This window comes from Somniosus microcephalus, chromosome 2, assembly GCF_052327205.1.
Source record: "Somniosus microcephalus isolate GS21.2 chromosome 2, FLI_Smic_1.0, whole genome shotgun sequence".
Lineage (NCBI taxonomy): Eukaryota > Metazoa > Chordata > Chondrichthyes > Squaliformes > Somniosidae > Somniosus > Somniosus microcephalus.
This window is the reverse complement of record NC_140988.1, coordinates 343,371,752-343,390,627: the sequence shown is the minus strand read 5'-3', so window position 1 is coordinate 343,390,627 and position 18,876 is coordinate 343,371,752. Positions and strand designations below refer to the sequence as shown.

General features: G+C 45.6%; 1 protein-coding gene across 3 annotated transcripts in view; it reads left to right on the top strand.

Moving 5' to 3' along the window:
• The window catches only part of uvssa (UV-stimulated scaffold protein A), a 110,056-nt gene that overhangs the window by 48,169 nt on the left and 43,011 nt on the right, over positions 1 to 18,876 (top strand). For all 3 annotated transcript variants that reach the window (XM_085975456.1, XM_085975453.1, XM_085975455.1), the window contains one exon: positions 5,935 to 6,094. In XM_085975456.1, coding sequence (XP_085831582.1) covers positions 5,935 to 6,094 — 160 coding nt within the window. The remainder of the gene's footprint in view (positions 1 to 5,934; positions 6,095 to 18,876) is intronic.

The following is an 18,876-nucleotide window of genomic DNA, read 5'->3' as shown; positions in this document are numbered from 1 at the left end:
CTTTCATTGCCGGTGAGAGTTCTAACTGAGTCTCTGTAGAAGGACTCAGGTTAGAAGTCAGACTGTCAGTGTTTGACAGCTTCAAACAGCTGTGAAACACTGATATTTCACCTGTCAAGACCTCTTGACAGATGAAATTTCAGTCTGTGATGTCACCTGTTGCCGGGTGGCCCTTAATTGGCCTGCTGAGCCCGCTGGGCGGGCTCAACAAGGTCAATCAAGGGAAAATCGCGTGGATTGGCCGGACGTCGATGTAGGTGGGACTAAAACCCGAAAGTTGTAGTTCCGCCTCTTTCCCGACAGCTTAATGAAAATCGACCCCTTGGTCTTTTCTCCATGGGCGGAACTTTCAACTCTGGTGGAGGAGTAAAGCTGATGGTATCAGATCAGCCGCCCGTTCTACATCCTGCCCAGTTTTCCTTTTCAATGACTTCGATGGACAGTAAAATTGGGCGGGGTGTGTAATGGGTGCCCGATCTGATACCACTAGTTTTACGCCCCTGCTTAAGTTGAATGTGTGTAATGCCATGGGCAATCAACTAGTACTATTTTTTTGCCAGTATTAATAATATGGAAGAAAACTAAAAATTAAGATTGTCCTTATGCCTGGACACAAAGGCCTTGAAATTATTCTGTGCAAATTTAGGCCTAGAAATTCAGTAGCGCCCCATTTGGGGCGCCAGCCTCGCCAGGGCGCTAAAAGTAGCGCCCCGGAAGCAGTCGCGGCCGCCCGCCGGAAATTCAGTTTGCGCGCCCCAGAGGGAAGCTCGGCGCTACTGGAGGCGCCCCGCATCCCTCTTGGGGCGCTGCAGCTGAATATCGCTGCGCAACGTGCCGCAGCACCACACGCTGCGGCATGGCGCGCTGCAGTACTGCAGGCCTTCCTCCCCTTCTTAAAGGGGAGGGGCCTTGTGCTGCGCGATCGAGGATCGCGAGTGCCGGCAAAAGAGCCCGGCACCGAGGAGAAGTGCCAGGCTCTTGGAACGCAGTCGGCACTCCGCGGGGGGGGGCGGGGCTCAAGAGGCCGGGGATGGCAGCGCGGAGAGGTGCTGGCAGGCGGCCAGCAAAAAAAATGGCCGCCCCACACCTCCTTTAATTAGCACCTCTACCGCCGCAGGTAGGCCCCCCTGAACCGGTCGCAAATAGCGTCTGGCGTTAAAGCAGGGGGCGCATCTAAATATCACGATCGGGGCGGGGCGCTGCGCATACCGATGACATCATCGGTAGCGGCGCAGCACTAACGGCTAACGCCACCATTAGCGTCCCGCTGAATTTAGCGGGAGGCGTGGCCAGTGGCTTCCGACCCACTTAGCGCCCTCTTAAGGCGCTAACGGGTGGCGCAGCCCACTGAATTTCTAGGCCTTAATGTCTAAATGATGAGGTAACAGAGAGGGTTGATAAGGGCAATGCGGTTGATGTGGTGCACATGGATTTCCAAAAGGCGTTTGATAAAGTGCCACATAATAGGCTTGCCAACAAAGTTGAAGCCTATGGAATAAAAGGGACAGTGGCAACATGGATACGAAATTGGCTAAGTGACAGAAAACAGAGAGTAGTGGTGAACAGTTGTTTTTCGGACTGGAGGGAGGTATACAGTGGTGTTTCCCAGGGGTCGGAACTAGAACTGCTGTTTTTCCTGATGTATATTAATGACTTGGACTTGGGTGTACAGGGCACAATTTCAAAATTTGCAGATGGCACAAAACTTGGAAGTATAGTGAACAGTGAGGAGGGTAGTGATAGACTTCAAGAGGATGTAGACAGGCTGGTGGAATGGGCGGACATGTGGCAAATGAAATTTAACGCAGAAAAGTGCAAAGTGATACATTTTTGCAGGAAGAACAAGAAGAGGCAATATAAACTAAAGGGTACAGTGCATGAACAGGGAGACCTGGGGGTATATTTGCACAAATTGTTGCGGACAGCAGGGTAGGTTGAGATAGCAGTTAAAAAAGCCAACAGGATCCTGGGCTTTATAAATAGAGGCAGAGAGTACAAAAGCCAGGAAGTTATAATGAACCTTTTATAAAACACTGGTTCAGCCTCAGCTGAAGTTTTGGCCAGAATTTTCTGAGGTAAGAGCAGGTGGGTTGGAGGCGTGGGGCAAGTGAAAGTTTAAAAAATCTGAACCCCGACCCCAACCAACCCATTTCAACTTTAACTCAGGAGGGGCGGGCTGCCAACCCACTGGCAAGAGGCGGATTGGCAATTTACATATTATGATGAAGCCTGAAGCCTCTACTTATGCAAATTTTACTGCAGGCAGCCGGGGTCCCAGGGCTTTGGATTCCTGGTGGCTGCAGTGAGGCGGCCTCAGCCTTGGGGAGGAATGCTTGTGGGCCGGGAAGAGCAGGAGTGCTTCCTGCCGGCACCCCCCCCCCCCAAGCTCCCCCTCCAACCCCCCCAGGGATCAGACCCCCGCCCCCCCCCCCCCCTCCCCGGATCGCGACTTGGCCCAGGGGTTAATCAGGCTGACTTCCGGGCGGAGAACCCGCCCCTGATGAAACCCGACCTTTTGGGTTTCCCACTGTCTCCCGAGAGCCCCCGCACCGTGTGGGTGGGACCTGGAAAAATCCAGCCCATTGTGTCCAATTCTGGGCACTGCATTTTAGGAAGGATGTGAAGGCCTTAGAGAGGGTGCAGAAAAGATTTACAAGAATGATTCCAGGGATGAGGGACAACAGTTACGTGGATAGACTGGAGAAGCTGGGGTTGTTCTCCTTAGAGCAGAGAAGGTTGAGAGGAGATTTGATAGAAATGTTCAAAATCATGAGGGGTCTGGACAGAGTAGATAGAAACTGTTCCCATTGGCAAAAAGGTTGAGAACCAGAGGACACAGATTTAGGTGATTGGCAGAAGAACCAAAGGCGACATGAGGAAAAACTTTTTAATTCAGTGAGTGGAATTCACTGCCTGAAAGGGTGGTGGAGGCAGATTCAATTGTGGCTTTCAAAAGAGAATTGGATAAGTATCTGAAGGAAAAATATTTGCAGGGTTATTGCAGAGAGCCGGCACGGGCTTGACAAGCCGAATGGCTGCCTCCTGTGCTGTAACCATTCTATGATTCTATGAAATGCATAATGAGTTTGTGTGCAATTCCTTTGTTCACTGTTTGTTTTAAAGGAGGTAATTACTTTTTTATTTTAAACCTGTTGTGGATTTATTTAACATTTTATTTTACTTCAAATGGGTCTAGCAAACCTGCAGAATTAGTGGAATTCCAGTACATCAAAACTCCATACATTTCCTTTTGAAGTATAATTGTAACAGTAATATCCACTCTGATATCCTTGATGGGAACATTTTCTAATACAAACATGTCCCATGCTGTTTTTAAGAATGGGTATATTGATCTGTTATTTAGAAATGCAGGATAAAAATGAACAGAAAACAATATCACAAAGTTTGTTGCAAGTATAGACAATGTGCTGTGACTCCACGAGCTATTTTGTTTTACATTTTGCTTTCTGTCTCCATGCCGTAGCTGTAAATATTGCAGATATGTTTATCTTTCGATGTGGGATAACCAAAATGGGTGACGTTTTTGAACTAAAATGAGTGAGTCACTCCAAACGAGAGTGAGATGGGACAGGCCTGCTCCATGCACAATCCATAGTTGATTTATAAGACCGACTGGTAGCAGGTTTCAACAAAAAGAGTTCAAGAATTAAAATGGCAGTTTTTTAAGTCATTTAATAACATTTTATTTGCCCAGCCACCTCCAAACCCAAACCCGTGCACCCTTTCTGATCAACAAATTAACAGCGGCTCCAAATAGCTCCTTTTGTGAGGGATAAATATAATTCAGAGAGCAAAGGGTTAAGAGTTAAAAAGCATTAGAGTCCATAGGAGCTTTCCATGGTTCAACTTCTATCAGCAGTTTCTATTATCTGTCTCAACAATTTACCAATTAAACTTCAGAGCAGATCCAATGTTGTTAAAGTAAGGGTAAAGCCACACAGCTGAGGAAACCTTCCTTCTCTCTCTCTCTCTCCCTCTCTGCACCACTGAGGCCCTTTATCTTCTCCCTAATCCCAAGATTTCTGTCAGGACATAATCTCTTTCTCAAATTTACATTTTAATTACAAGTCCTGGTGAACTTGCTAAAATCAATAATGTCAGCATTCAGTGGCCTAGCTTTCAGCCACAGGCCCAGCCTTGCCATTTCCTGCTATTGATTAATCTTTTTAACTCTATCTTTGTTATTGCTTCAGGCAAATAGGTGACACTGAGCAATTTCAAAAAGATTTTGGCATTTTATAGTTTTGTACGAAGGTCACATTTATAACAATGTGGTTCTGTGTATGAAAAATAAAAGGCAAAAACCGACTTAAAAATATATTTTTGCAAAAACAATATTTGGGTACTTTATTCCACTAGATTTGTTTTATTTTGGCATTTCAGCATAATTTTGATTAACGACCCTTCACTGCCTTGGAATTACTTGATTCAAATTATTTTTGATATAACCCATCACTAAGCCAAGTAATTTTACAATTTTTCCTTCTCTGTCAAAGTGTTCGGGTACAGTTCCAGAGAGGACAGGGGGCTTCTGATATCTTGTCCAAATGCCAGTTCATGTATTCGCCTGGTCAGTGAGTGTGTCCCGTTGTTTAATTGTTCACTTGACCTTGAGGCCCATCACAGCTGAGCCTGACCCTCCTCTCCTAGCATGCGTGCACTTTCATTTCCAGCGAGGGTCGCCTGATAGTGGTCAAGTGGAAACCCTGGCTTTCCCTCGACCCCTTTTGTGATTTTGGCACGAGGCTAATTGTAGCATCCCACTACTACTCTGGTTGAGATTGACTGACTCGCCATAGGTCTGGAATACAAACTGGTATCTTCTAGGTTCTCGAGGCTTACTGCCAAAACATACAACAACAACAACTTGTATTTATATAGCGCCTTTTAATGTAGTGAAATGTCCCAAGGCATTTCACATGAGTATTATAAGACAAAAAAAAAATTGACACCAAGCCACAAGGGGAAATTAGGGCAGGTGACCAAAAGCTTGGTCAAAGAGTTAGGTTTTAAGGAATGTCTTAAAGGATGATAGAGAGGCGGAGAGGTTTAGGGAGGGAATCCCAGAGCTTAGGGTTTAGGCAACAGAAGGCACAACTATCAATGGTTGAGTGATTATTATCAGGGATGCTCAAGAGGGCAGAATTAGAGGAGTGCAGATATCTCGGGGGTGGGGGGGGGGAGGGGGTTGTGGGGAGAATACAGAGATAGGGAGGGGTGAGGCCATGGAGGGATTTGAAAACAAGGATGAGAATTTTGAAATCGAGGCGTTGCTTAACCGGGAGCCAATGTAGGTCAGCGAGCACAGGGGAAATGGGTGAATGGGACTTGGTGCGAGTTAGGATTCGGGCAGCTGAGTTTTGGATGACCTCAAGTTTACGCAGGGTGGATTGTGGGAGGCCAGCCAGGAGTGCATGTAACCATGGGGTGGGATGAAAGAATGCTTTTAACTATATGTTCCATTAACTGTCACACAAGTGACATACTTAAACACTTTTTAGTTTTTAGAAATCCTATACTTTTTTTTACAAATTTATACAGACTTTCTGTGTCATACATCTTGATAACTATCTAATGAAGATATTAATAATTATAGTAAACTCTCATTGGTGTAACCCAGAAAATGTAATGTGTATTTGAATCTTAATGCTTAGAATGATATAAATAATGTAAAGCAGTTACTTGTCATTGCAATTATTATATCAGAATTGTGCTTCAAGTAACATGTAAACTGGACTCCATAGAATTTAACTACAACTTGACTTTGAGTGAAGATGTTTGAACACAATGATGGCTATTGTTTAAAAGTTTTATTTTGTGCTTTATTATTATATATAATATACATATATGTAAACAAACACATTTTTACTGTAACAAAGTTTACAGACATATTGTATATATGTGTAACTCCAGGACTGGAGCCACTGGTACAGAAGACCAAGGAAACAGTGACGAGAGTAACCCCACCTGCGGGGCCCCCCCCGCCACCGAAGAATAATGAGGAACTTGATCCAACAAGTGCAGCAGCAACATTAAAGATCTTGAAGAAGAAGCTGTCCATGCAAATGTACAGGTAGGTGATTTTTATTCTGTCTTTTGTGAAAATTTTCTTATAGGTAAATGCAACATACTCCACTTCAAGAGCAAGAACAACGTGCATTTAAACATAGAAACATAGAAGATAGGAGCAGGAGTAGGCCCTTGAGCCCGCTCCGCCATTTAATGAGATCATGGCTGATCATCCAAATTCAGTACCCTGTCCCTGCTTTCTCCCCATACCCCTTGATCCCTTTAGCCTCAAGAAATATATCTAACTCCTTCTTGAGTATATTTAATGAATTGGCCTCAACTGCCTTCTGTGGTTCACCACTCTCTGGGTGAAGAAATTCCCCCTCATCTCTGTCCTAAATGGCTTACCCCTTATCCTTAGTCTGTGACCCCTGGTTCTGGACTCCCCCGACATCGGGAACATCCTTCCTGCATCTAGTCTGTCTAGTCCTGTTAGAATTTTATAAGTTTCAATGAGATCCCCTCTCATTCTTCTAAACTCTAGCGAATATAAGCCTAATCGACCCAATCTCTCCTCATACGTCATTCCTGCCATCCCAGGTAACGCCTTTAACCCATTAAGAAAAACGTCCTTCGGTGCTTCACAGAAACACACCTCCATCGGCCACTCTTGGTCTAATATTGCCCCGCAACAAGAAGCAGCTTTATGCCAGTATAGTTAAAAGGGGAAGCAGCGCTCGAAGGTGATGGATCTCGGAGTGAGTGCTACTCTGTTGGAGCTAGAGTACCAATGTAACACTGATTTTATATTATAAGCAAGTTTTTGTTTTTCACTTGCAGTTCACACCAGTGATCTCGGGTGACCTTGAGTCCTTTATCCTGCATAATGCACCATTAATCGCCTATTAATAATGATTAAGTCTATAGAAGATGCAGAGTTTCTCATGTTACGCTATTTGCTTCTGTATTCCTAGCTGTACAGTTGCAGTAGTTTATGTTATGTTGATCTATGAATTCACCTGGATGCAACAGACTCGAAATTATTATGCAGATTAATGGGGAAGTGCAGTAAATTTTTAATAAAAGTGAATGGACATTAGAAAGACTTGTGTTATGCAGTATAGCACTTTAATATCTCTCAAAACACTTCACATCGAAGGAATTACTTTGAAACGCACTGACTACTGTTAAGTAGGCGAACTTAATAGCAATTTTACATGCAGCTCTGTTCCATATATATTAGAACACATAAAAACTTAAGTTTGAGGCTTAAAAATTCTGCTACTGGTTTCCCCACTATTACAGTTGTTAAAGTGAGTATTTATAGCTGGAGCTACAATGGTAAATATGGCTAAAATATTCATTAAACATTGAAATCTGTATGCATAAAACAAAGGCAGATAAACAAAATTTGTATGGAGTATGGTTCTAATAAGTAAAAATGTGTCAATTCTGCAGAATAATAATTTAAAAAATAGTATGAGCTTTAATAGGGACATTTTGACACATACTAAAAGTTACTTTTTAGTATTTTTTATGTCACCCTTCCTATCCACTTCTCTCCAAAAAGCTCTTGTTGGGATATGGTGGCACCTGCACTGAACGCCCTCCTGTACATCATCCAAGTGATCATTGTCCATATGTGTCAGCAAGCTATTCAGTCACGGGGACTCACAACCAAGCCCACTCCAGTTGTCACTCAATGTCCAACTACATACATTTCTAGCAGGAAATAGCAGGAACCATAGAAGATTACCCCCTTCGTAACCCGGGGCACTGAGGCCAATTGTAGTTTCCTGCCTGAGACTGTCTAACTCGGCACACACTGCGAATCGAACGTGGAATCTTCCTGCTTTGTGTTGGCTCAGCTACTTTGTGGGTAAACATATTGGCCTAGAAATTGACTATAGCCCCGTTTGGGGCGCCAGCCTCGCCAGGGTGCTAAAAGTAGCGCCCCGGAAGCATTCGCGACTGCCCACCGGAAATTCAGTTGGAGCGCCCCAAAGTGAAGCACGGCGCTACTGGAGGCGCCCCGCATCCCTCTTGGGGCGCTGCTACTGAATATCGTTGCGCAACGTGCCGCAGCGCCACACGCTGCGGCACGTCGCGCTGCGGTACTGCAGGCCTTCCTCCCCTTCTTAAAGGGGAGGGGCCTTGTTCTGCGCGATCTGGGGCCCAGCTGGGCCCCCGAGGATCGCGAGTGCCGGCAAAAGAGCCCGGCACCGAGGAGACGTGCCGGGCTCTTGGAACGCAGCTGGCACTCCGTGGGGGGGTGGGGGGGGGGGGCGGTCAGGAGGCTGGGGACGGGAGCGCAGAGAGGTGCTGGCAGGCGGCCAACAACAAAAATGGCTGCTCCGCACCTCCTTTAATTTGCGCCTCTACCGCCGCAGGAAGGCCCCCCTGAACCGGTCGCACATAACGTCCGGCGGTAAATCAGGGGGCGCTTCCTAATATCGCGGCTGGGGCGTCAGCGGGGCGCTGCGCACACCGATGACGTCATCGGTAGCGGCGCAGCGCTAACGGCTAGCGCCACCATTAGCGTCCCGCTGAATTTAGCGGGAGGCGTGGCCAGTGGCTTGCGACCCACTTAGCGCCCTCTTAAGGCGCTAACGGGTGGCGCAGCCCACTGAATGTCTAGGCCATTGAGCCATAGAGGGACGATAGCAAAATACTGCGGATGCTGGAAATCCGAAATAGAGGGAGTCCTGCAAGGTAACAGTTTGTCTGCAGCAACGCCCTAAGGTTTTGCTTGTGCCTCCATCACTGTGACTTATGCCACTGAGTACAAGAGCAGTGGTGTTAATGGGACACCAGCACCTCGCAGTTAGAAAGCAAGGAAGTTATGCTAAACTTTTATAAATGACTGGTTGGGCCTCAGCTAGAGTATTGTGTCCAATTCTGGCCATCACACTTTAGGAAGGAAGTCAAGGCCTTGGAGAGGGATCAGAGGAGATTTACCAGAATTATACCAGGGATGAGGGACTTCAGTTATGTGGAGAGACTGGAGAAGCTGGGGTCATTCTCCTTAGAGCAGAGAAGGTTAAGGGGAGATTTAATGGTGGTGTTCAAAATGATATGGGGTTTTGATTGAGTAAATAAGGAGAAACTGTTTCCACTAGCAGGAGGGACGGTAACCAAAGGACACCGATTTAAGATAATTGGCAAAAGAACCAGGGAGATGAAGCGAAATCTTTTTTACACAGCGAGTTGCTATGATCTGGAATGTGCTGCCTGAAAGGGTATTGGAAGCAGATTCAGTGGTAACTTTCAAAAGAGAATAGGATATATACTTAAAAAGGAAACATTTGCAGGGCTGTGGGAAAGAGCAGGGCAGTGGGACTAATTCGATAGCTCTTTCAAAGAGTCGGTACAGGCATGATGGGCCGGATAGCCTCCTTCTGTGCTGTACAATTCTATGAAAATCTATGAATGCGTACTCCTCCAAGTCACACACTGTCCTGATTTGGACATATATTGCTGCTTCTCATTTCTGGCTACATCAATATCCTCAAATTCCCTACCTAACACTATTGAGTGCAGCACCATCACCACACGAATTCAAGGAAAAAGACCTATGCTACCTTCTGAGAGCAACTAGGAGTAGGCAATAAATGCAGCCTTGCCAGCATGGCCCACATCCTGGAAAGAAATGGGACAAAAATGGGCAAATATACCTCAGAAATAAAGTATGGCCCAGAAATTCGGGTCGGGGGCTTCTCGCGGGTGCAAGCCCCCGACCTGCACTTACCTTGCGTGCCGGCCGTTGAGCTGTGGGCCCCCGTGGAATTCCGATCCTGGGCCTGCTCCAGCTGCCGGCGCGCAGTGCTTGTGTATCCCAGGGGCGCAGTTAGTTCGATGCGTCCCCTGGGATCACGTGGGCCATGGAGAGCCAATCGGAGCAGGGAATGCTCCATTCATAAGTCTGACAGGAAGTGCTGTCAAACTTAGAAATACTACGGGCCCCAAAACATCACTAAATCTTCAAATAAACTTTTTTTTAAATCACATTTTTTAAATAAACTATAAATTACATGAAATAACTATTTTAAACAATAATTTAAATTTTTGAAAAAAATAATTTTATTTTCTAACGGGGCTAAAAATAAACTTACCTTTCTTTAAAGTATTTAAAACTAATAAACCTGTGGGAAAAAATGTTTTAATTTTAATTAATTCACCACTTACCTTGTAAAAAGCAGGCCTTACGCCTGCTTTTTACATGTCTAACTTCTGGAGACTTACCTTCCCGGAAAAACCTGTATATAAAAAAAAACGAAGTTCGATGCGCACGCGCAGCCTCTCCCGCGCATGCGTTCGACCTCTGAACCCCTGTTTTCAGGGGAACGGAAGTGCCGGTTTCCCGCGCATGCGCAGTGCATGCAGGAAACCGGCACTTCCATTGGGCTTACGGGTGAGTACCCCGTGCGTACTCACCCGTGGAGACCTGAATTTCTAGGCCATTATATATGTTCAACAGATACATCTATTGTTATAGTCACAAATATCAGCCAACAAAAAAGGAAAATTTAACATTTCCCTGAAAGCAAAATCTTTCCACTGCAGTAAACCTGTCTTCAGTCCAAAACAATTACATTTTTCCTTTGGTATGACAGTTTTTGTTTCCATCAGATTTCAGACATCCACAGAATGGTAGAAAGAAAGAAGCATGAAGAGGATTATTAATTCTTCTGATAGCGCCTTTAACATAGAAAAGTGTTCCAAGGCACTTCACAGAAGCATAATAATCATACAAAAATTGACGGAGCCATAAAAGGAGATATTAGGAGGTGTGATTAAAAGCTTGGTCAAAGTGATATGTTTTAAGGAGGATCTTAAAGGAGAAAAGAGGAGGTGGTGAGACGGGGAAATTCAGAGCTTAGGGCCTAGATGGTGGAGGCACAGCCGGCAATAATGCGGCAAAAGGATTTTGGGATGCAGAACAGGTAAAGGGCCAAGGCCATGAAGGGACTGTGCAATATCCAGGAAAATCGATCCTCAAAAATAAGTCCAGAAGAAGCCCTTCTCCACAGAACAAGTGAGTAATTTCATTGTTTGGTGTGGTATTGTCTAGGAAAGTCTTGGGTTGTGCCCATATCCTGTGCAGACATGTCTCATCTCAGGCTTGGTAGTTGGTACACTACAATTGGTCTCAGTATCCCTGGATTGGTAAAGAGAATGATATTTTAGGTTTCCTACAGTTGATCAATATTAAGTGATCCTGCTCGAGTGCATGTGTGTGGATTATGGGTATGAACAAGATCAGACTTCGCAGTGTTGACTCCATGGTCAAACAACTTCGTAGCACCCATTGCACAGGTTCACAGTTGAAGAATGAGATCTGATACTACTGTTCCTAGTGGGAATGCTGCCCTTCACTATTTTTGTAGAGAATCTGGGTTAGAGTTTCCGCTCGGTTGCGCTGTTTTTTTCGGCGCAATTGGCCAAAGTCAGCCTAACCAGCTCAAAAGATCACAGAATTTTAAGCGCAAATTAAATTCAGCGCAAATAGAGTTTCCGCGATCTTTTGCGCTGGTTTAAAAAACAGCGTGCTAGAAGCAGGCCCTGCCCACAAAACTGGCCACGCCTCCAGGATGAATTAAACACCATTGCGCTCGTTTGCAGGCCTTTGAGAAGGTTCTAAAAATTTAGCTAGTTCTTTTCGTAGAATCATAGAATGGTTACAGCTTGGAAGAAGGCCATTCGGCCCATCAAGCCCGTGCCGGCTCTCTGCAAGAAACATAGAAACATAGAAGATAGGAGCAGGAGTAGGCTATTCGGCCCTTCGAGCCTGCTCCGCCATTCAATGAGATCATGGCTGATCATTCAAATTCAGTACCCTGTCCCTGCCTTCTCCCCATATCCCTTGATCCCTTTAGCCTTAAGAAATATATCCAACTCTTTCTTGAATATATTTAATGAACTGGCCTCCACCGCCCTCTGTGGCAGAGAATTCCACAGGTTCACCACTCTTTGGGTGAAGAAATTCCTCCTCATTTCAGTCCTAAATGTCCTACCCCTTATCCTTAGACTATGACCCCTGGTTCTGGACTCCCCGACCATCGGGAACATCCTTCCAGCATCTAGTCTGTCCAGGCCTGACAGAATTTTATAGGTTTCAATGAGATCCCCTCTCAATCTTCTAAACTCCAGTGAGTATAAGCCCAATCGACGCAATCTCTCCTCATACGTCATTCCTGCCATCCCAGGTATCAGCCTGGTGAATCTTCGCTGCACTCCTTCCATGGCAAGAACGTCCTTCCTCAGATAAGGCGACCAAAACTGCACACAATACTCAAGGTGCGTTCTCACCAAGGCCCTGTACAACTGTAGCAAGACATCCTTATTCCTGTACTCGAACCCTCTTGCTACGAAGGCCAACATACCATTTGCCTTCTTAACCGCCTGCTGCACCTGCATGCTTACCTTCAGCGACTGGTGCACAAGAACACCCAGGTCTCTTTGCACTTCCCCTTCTCCCAATCTATTGCCATTCAAATAATAATCTGCCTTCCTGTTTTTGCCTCCAAAGTGGATAACCTCACATTTATCCACATTATAGTGCATTTGCCATCTTTCTGCCCAATCACCTAACCTGTCCAAATCGTACTGGAGTTTCATGACATCCTCCTCACAGCATACCCTCCCACCCAGCTTTGTGTCATCTGCAAATTTGGAGATATTACATCCAATTCCCTCATCCAGATCATTAATATATATTGTGAACAGCTGGGGTCCTAGGACCGATCCTTGCGGTACCCCACTAGTCACTGCCTGCCACTCGGAAAACGACCCGTTTATTCCATCTCTTTGCTTTCTGTCCGCCAACCAGTTCTCTATCCAAGTCAATACCTTGCCCCCAATCCCATGTGCCTTAATTTTACAAGCTAATCTCTTATGCGGGACCTTATCGAAAGCCTTCTGAAAGTCCAAATACACCACATCCACTGGTTCTCCCTTATCTATTTTACCAGTTACATCCTCAAAAAATTCCAGTAGATTAGTCAAGCACGATTTACCTTTTGTAAATCCATGTTGACTTTGTCCGATCCTGTCACTACTTTCCAAGTGCTCTGCTATTACATCTTTTATAATGGACTCTAGCATTTTCCCCACTACCGATGTCAGGCTTACCGGTCTATAATTCCCTGCTTTTTCTCTACCACCTTTTTTGAATAGTGGGGTAACATTAGCTACCCTCCAATCCATGGGTACTGTTCCAGAGTCTATCGAGTTCTGGAAGATGACCAGCAATGCATCTACTATTTCTAGGGCCACTTCCTTAAGTACCCTAGGATGTACATTATCAGGCCCTGGGGATTTATCGGCCTTCAGTCCCATCAATTTTCCTAACACCATTTCCCTACAAATACTGATTTCTTTCAGTACCACCCTTTCATCAGACCCTATGTTCCCCGGTATTTCTGGGAGGTTATTTGTGTCCTCCTTTGTGAAGACAGAACCAAAATATGTATTTAGTTGGTCTACCATTTCTTTGTTCCCCATTATAAATTCCCCCGATTCTGACTGCAAGGGACCTACGCTTGACTTCACCAATCTTTTTCTCTACACATATCTATAAAAGCTTTTACAGTCAGTTTTTATGTTCCCTGCAAGCTTACTCTCATATTCTATTTTCCCTTTCTTAATTAATCCCTTTGTCCTACTTTGTTGAATCCTGAACTGCTCCCAATCCTCAGGATTTTTGCTTTTTCTAGCCAATTTGTATGTCCTCTCCTTGGATCTTATGCTATCCCTAATTTCCCTTGTTAGCCACGGTTGAGTCACCTTTTTTGTTTTATTTTTATGCCAAACGGATGAACAACTTCTGTAGTTCATCCATTCGGTCTTTGAATGTTTGCCATTGCCTATCCACCATCAACCCTTTCAGTGCCATTCCCCAATCAATCCTACCCAACTCGCTTCTCAGACCATCGTAGTTTCCTTTATTTAAATTGAGGACCCTAGTCTGAGTCAACTACTTCATTCTCCATCTTAATGAAGAATTCGATCATATTATGATCGCTCCGACCCAAGGGGCCTCGTACAACAAGATTGCGAATTAATCCTTTCTCGTTACATAATACCCAGTCTAAGATGGCCTGATCCCTGGTTGGTTCCTCGACATATTGGTCCAGGAAACCATCCCGTAAACACTCCAGGAATTCCTCCTCCACAGTATTGTTACTAATTTGGTTAGCCCAATCTATATGTAGATTAAAGTCACCCATGATGACTGCTGTGCCCTTATTGCACGCTTCTTTAATTTCCCTTTTAATGCCATCCCCAACCTCCGCCTTACTGTTTGGAGGTCTATATACCACTCCCACTAATGTTTTTTTCCCCTTGGTATTTCTCAATTCTACCCATACAGATTCCACATCATCAGAGCTAATATCCTTCATTACCATTGTGTTAATCCCTTCTTTAACCAGTAATGCTACCCCACCTCCCTTTCCTTTTTGCCTATCTTTCCTGAATATGGAATACCCCTGGATGTTGAGTTCCCAGCCTTGGCCATCCTTGAGCCACGTTTCCGTAATCCCAACCAAATCATATTCGTTTACCTCTATTTGCGCAGCCAATTCATCCACCTTATTACAAATGCTCCTCGCATTAAGACACAAAGCCTTCAGGCTTGTTTTTTTAACGCTCTTAGACCTATTAGAATTATTATTTACTGTGGCCACGTTTGATTTAAACCATTGATTTCTCTGACTGCCACTTTTGTTTTTCTCCTTCCTATCATTTTGCTTTTATCCTTGTTTCCCTTTCCTCTGTCTCCCTGCTCAGGTTTCCAACCCCCTCCCATTATAGTTTAAACCCTCCCCCACAGCACTAGCAAACAAACCCCCTAGGACATCGGTTCCAGCCCTGCCCAGGTGCAGACCGTCCGGTTTGAACTGGTCCCACCTCCCCCAGAACCGGTTCCAATGTCCCAGGAATTTGAATCCCTCCCCCTGGCACCATTTCTCTAGCCACGTATTCATCTGAAGTATCCTTCTATTTCTACTCTGACTAGCACGTGGCACTGGTAGCAATCCTGAGATTACTACCTTTGAGGTCCTGTTTTTTAATTTACCTCCTAACTCCCTATATTCCGCTTTTAGGGCCTCATCCCGCTTTTTACCTACATCGTTGGTGCCTATATGCACCATGACAACTGGCTGTTCACCCTCCCCTTCCAAGATGTTCTGCAGCCGCTCGGAGACATCCTTGACCCTTGCACCAGGGAGGCAACACACCATCCTGGAGTTTCGTTTGCGGCCGCAGAAACGCCTATCTATTCCCCTTACAATTGAATCCCCGATTACTATAGCTCTACCACTCTTTTTCCTCCCATTCTGTGCAGCAGAGCCACCCCTGGTGCCAGGAAGTTGGCTGCTGCTGCCTTCCTCTGATAAGCCATCCCCCCCAACAGTACTCAAAGTGGTGTATCTGTTGGAGAGGGGGATGGCCACAGGGGACCCCTGCACTACCTGCCTGCACCTAGTACTCTGCCTGTTGGTCACCCGTTCCCTTTCTTCCTGTCCAACCTCTACCTGTGGTGTGTCCAACTCCCTAAACGTGCTATTCACGATGTTCCGAGCATCGTGAACGCTCCAGTATGCATCCAATCGCAGCTCCAGCGCCGCAATGCGGTCTGTCTGTAGCTGCAGTTGGGTGCACTTCCTGCACACGTAGTTGTCAGGGACACCGGAAGTGTCCCTGAGTTCCCACATATCGCAGGAGGAGCAGATCAGAGGGCCGGGCTGTCCTGCCATGATGTACCCTTTAATTAATTGAATTTAAATTAAATCAATCAATCCCACTAATTACACTACAGTTAAATAGTTTACCAACAGTGCCCGCTACACCAGAGAGTCCTTAGAAACTATAAACCAGAGTTAAAGTTTAAAAAAGAGAGAAATACTCACCAACCAATCACTTACCTGCTTCATGCTGACGTCACACTTTGATTACTTTTTACCTCTCTCCGCTGCTGCTGAGTTGGTATGCCTCGCTCCTCGCTGCCGGTTATATGCTCCGCCTCGCGCTGCAAGTCTCACCCAGGTCTGATGCTCTGGTCGGGCCTCGCTCCTCGCTGCCGGTTATATGCTCCGCCTCGCGCTGCAAGTCTCACCCAGGTCCGATGCTCTGGTCGGGCCTCGCTCCTCGCTGCCGGTTATATGCTCCGCCTCGCGCTGCAAGTCTCACCCAGGTCCGATGCTCTGGTCGGGCCTCACTCCTCGCTGCCGGTTATAAGCTCCGCCTCGCGCTGCAAGTCTCACCCAGGTCCGATGCTCTGGTCGGGCCTCGTTCACTGCTGCCGGTTATATGCTCCGCCTCGCGCTGCAAGTCTCACCCAGGTCCGATGCTAGCACTTCAGCTAGCCCCACTCCCCCACCCTTTCCCTGTAGCCCTGCAAATTCTTTTCCTTCAGGTACTTATCCAACTCCCTTTTGAAAGCCATGATTGAGTCTGCTTCCACTGCCCTTTCAGGCAGTGCATTCCAGATCCTAACCACTCGCTGAGTAAAAAAGTTTTTCCTCATGTCGCCTTTGGTTCTTCTGCCAATCACCTTAAATCTGTGTCCTCTGGTTCTCGACCCTTCTGCCAATGGGAACAGTTTCCCTCCATCTACTCTGTCTAGACCCCTCATGATTTTGAACACCTCTATCAAATCTCCTCTCAATCTTCTCTGCTCTAAGGCGAATGACCCCAGCTTCTCCAGTCTGTCCACAGAACTGAAGTCCCTCATCCTTGGAATCATTCTCGTAAATCATTTCTGCACCCTCCCTAAGACCTCTACATCCTTTCTAAAGTGCGGTGCCCAGAATTGGACATAATACTACAGTTGAGGCCGAACCAGTGTTTTATACAGGTTCTTCATAATTTCCACGCTTTTGTACTCTACACCTCTATTCATGAAGCCCAGGATCCCGTATGCTTTTTTAACTGTTTTCTCAACCTGCCCTGCCACCTTCAACGATTTGTGCACATATACCCCCAGGTCTCATGCACCTTCTTTAGAATTGTATCCTTTAGTTTATATTTCCTCTCCTCATTCTTTTTACCAAAATGTATCACTTTGCTCTTTTCTGCGTTAAATTTCATCTGCCACGTGTCCACCCATTCCACCAGCCTGTCTATGTCCGCTTGAAGTCTATCACTATCCTCCTCACTGTTCACTATACTTCCAAGTTTTGTGTCATCTGCAAATTTTGAAATTGTGCCCTGTACACCCACATCCAAGTCATTAATATGTATCAAGAAAAGCAGTGGTTCTAGAACCGACCCCTGGGGAACACCACTGTATACCTTGCTGCTGTTTTGGGTGCAAGGACATTAATAGGCACATTTTAAAAGCATTTGAATGTATTTTTAAAAAATTTCTAAGATACTGACTACTGTACCCCAATATAGAAACATAGAAACATAGAAGATAGGAGCAGGAGTAGGCCATTCGGCCCCTCGAGCCTGCTCCGCCATTCAATGAGATCATGGCTGATCATCCAAATTCAGTACCCTGTTCCTGCCTTCTTCCCATATCCCTTGATCCCTTTAGCCTTAAGAAATATATCCAACTCCTTCTTGAATATATTTAATTAATTGGCCTCTACTGCCTTCTGTGGTAGAGAATTCCACAGGTTCACCACTCTCTGGGTGAAGAAATTCCTCCTCATCTCAGTCCTAAATGGCTTACCCCTTATCCTTAGACTATGACCCCTAGTTCTGGACTCCCTGGCCATCGGGAACATCCTTCCTGCATCTAGTCTGTCCAGGCCTGACAGAATTTTATAGGTTTCGATGAGATCCCCTCTCAATCTTCTAAACTCCAGTGAGTACAAGCCCAATCGACCCAATCTCTCCTCGTACGTCATTCCTGCCATCCCAGGTATTAGCCTGGTGAATCTTCGCTGCACTCCTTCCATGGCAAGAGCGTCCTTCCTCAGATAAGGCGACCAAAACTGCACACAATACTCAAGGTGTGGTCTCACCAAGGCCCTGTACAACTGCAGCAAGACATCCTTGTTCCTGTACTCGAACCCTCTTGCTACGAAGGCCAACATACCATTTGCCTTCTTAACCGCCTGCTGCACCTGCATGCTTACCTTCAGTGACTGGTGCACTTTGCATTTCCCCTTCTCCCAATCTATTGCCATTCAAATAATAATCTGCCTTCCTGTTTTTGCCACCAAAGTGGATAACCTCACATTTATCCACATTATAATGCATTTGCCATGTTTCTGCCCAATCACCCAACCTGTCCAAATCGTACTGGAGTTTCACAACATCCTCCTCACAGCATACCCTCCCACCCAGCTTTGTGTCATCTGCAAATTTGGAGATACTACTGTACATCCAATTCCCTCGTCCAGATCATTAATATATATTGTGAACAGCTGGGGTCCTAGGACCGATCCTTGCGGTACCCCACTAGTCACTGCCTGCCACTCGGAAAACGACCCGTTTATTCCAACTCTTTGCTTTCTATCTGCCAACCAGTTCTCTATCCAAGTCAATACCTTGCCCCCAATCCCATGTGCCTTAATTTTACAAGCTAATCTCTTATGCGGGACCTTATCGAAAGCCTTCTGAAAGTCCAAATACACCACATCCACTGGTTCTCCCTTATCTATTTTACCAGTTACATCCTCAAAAAATTCCAGTAGATTAGTCAAGCACGATTTACCTTTTGTAAATCCATGTTGACTTTGTCCGATCCTGTCACTACTTTCCAAGTGCTCTGCCATTACATCTTTTATAATGGACTCTAGCATTTTCCCCACTACCGATGTCAGGCTTACCGGTCTATAATTTCCCGCTTTTTCTCTACCACCTTTTTTGAATAGTGGGGTAACATTA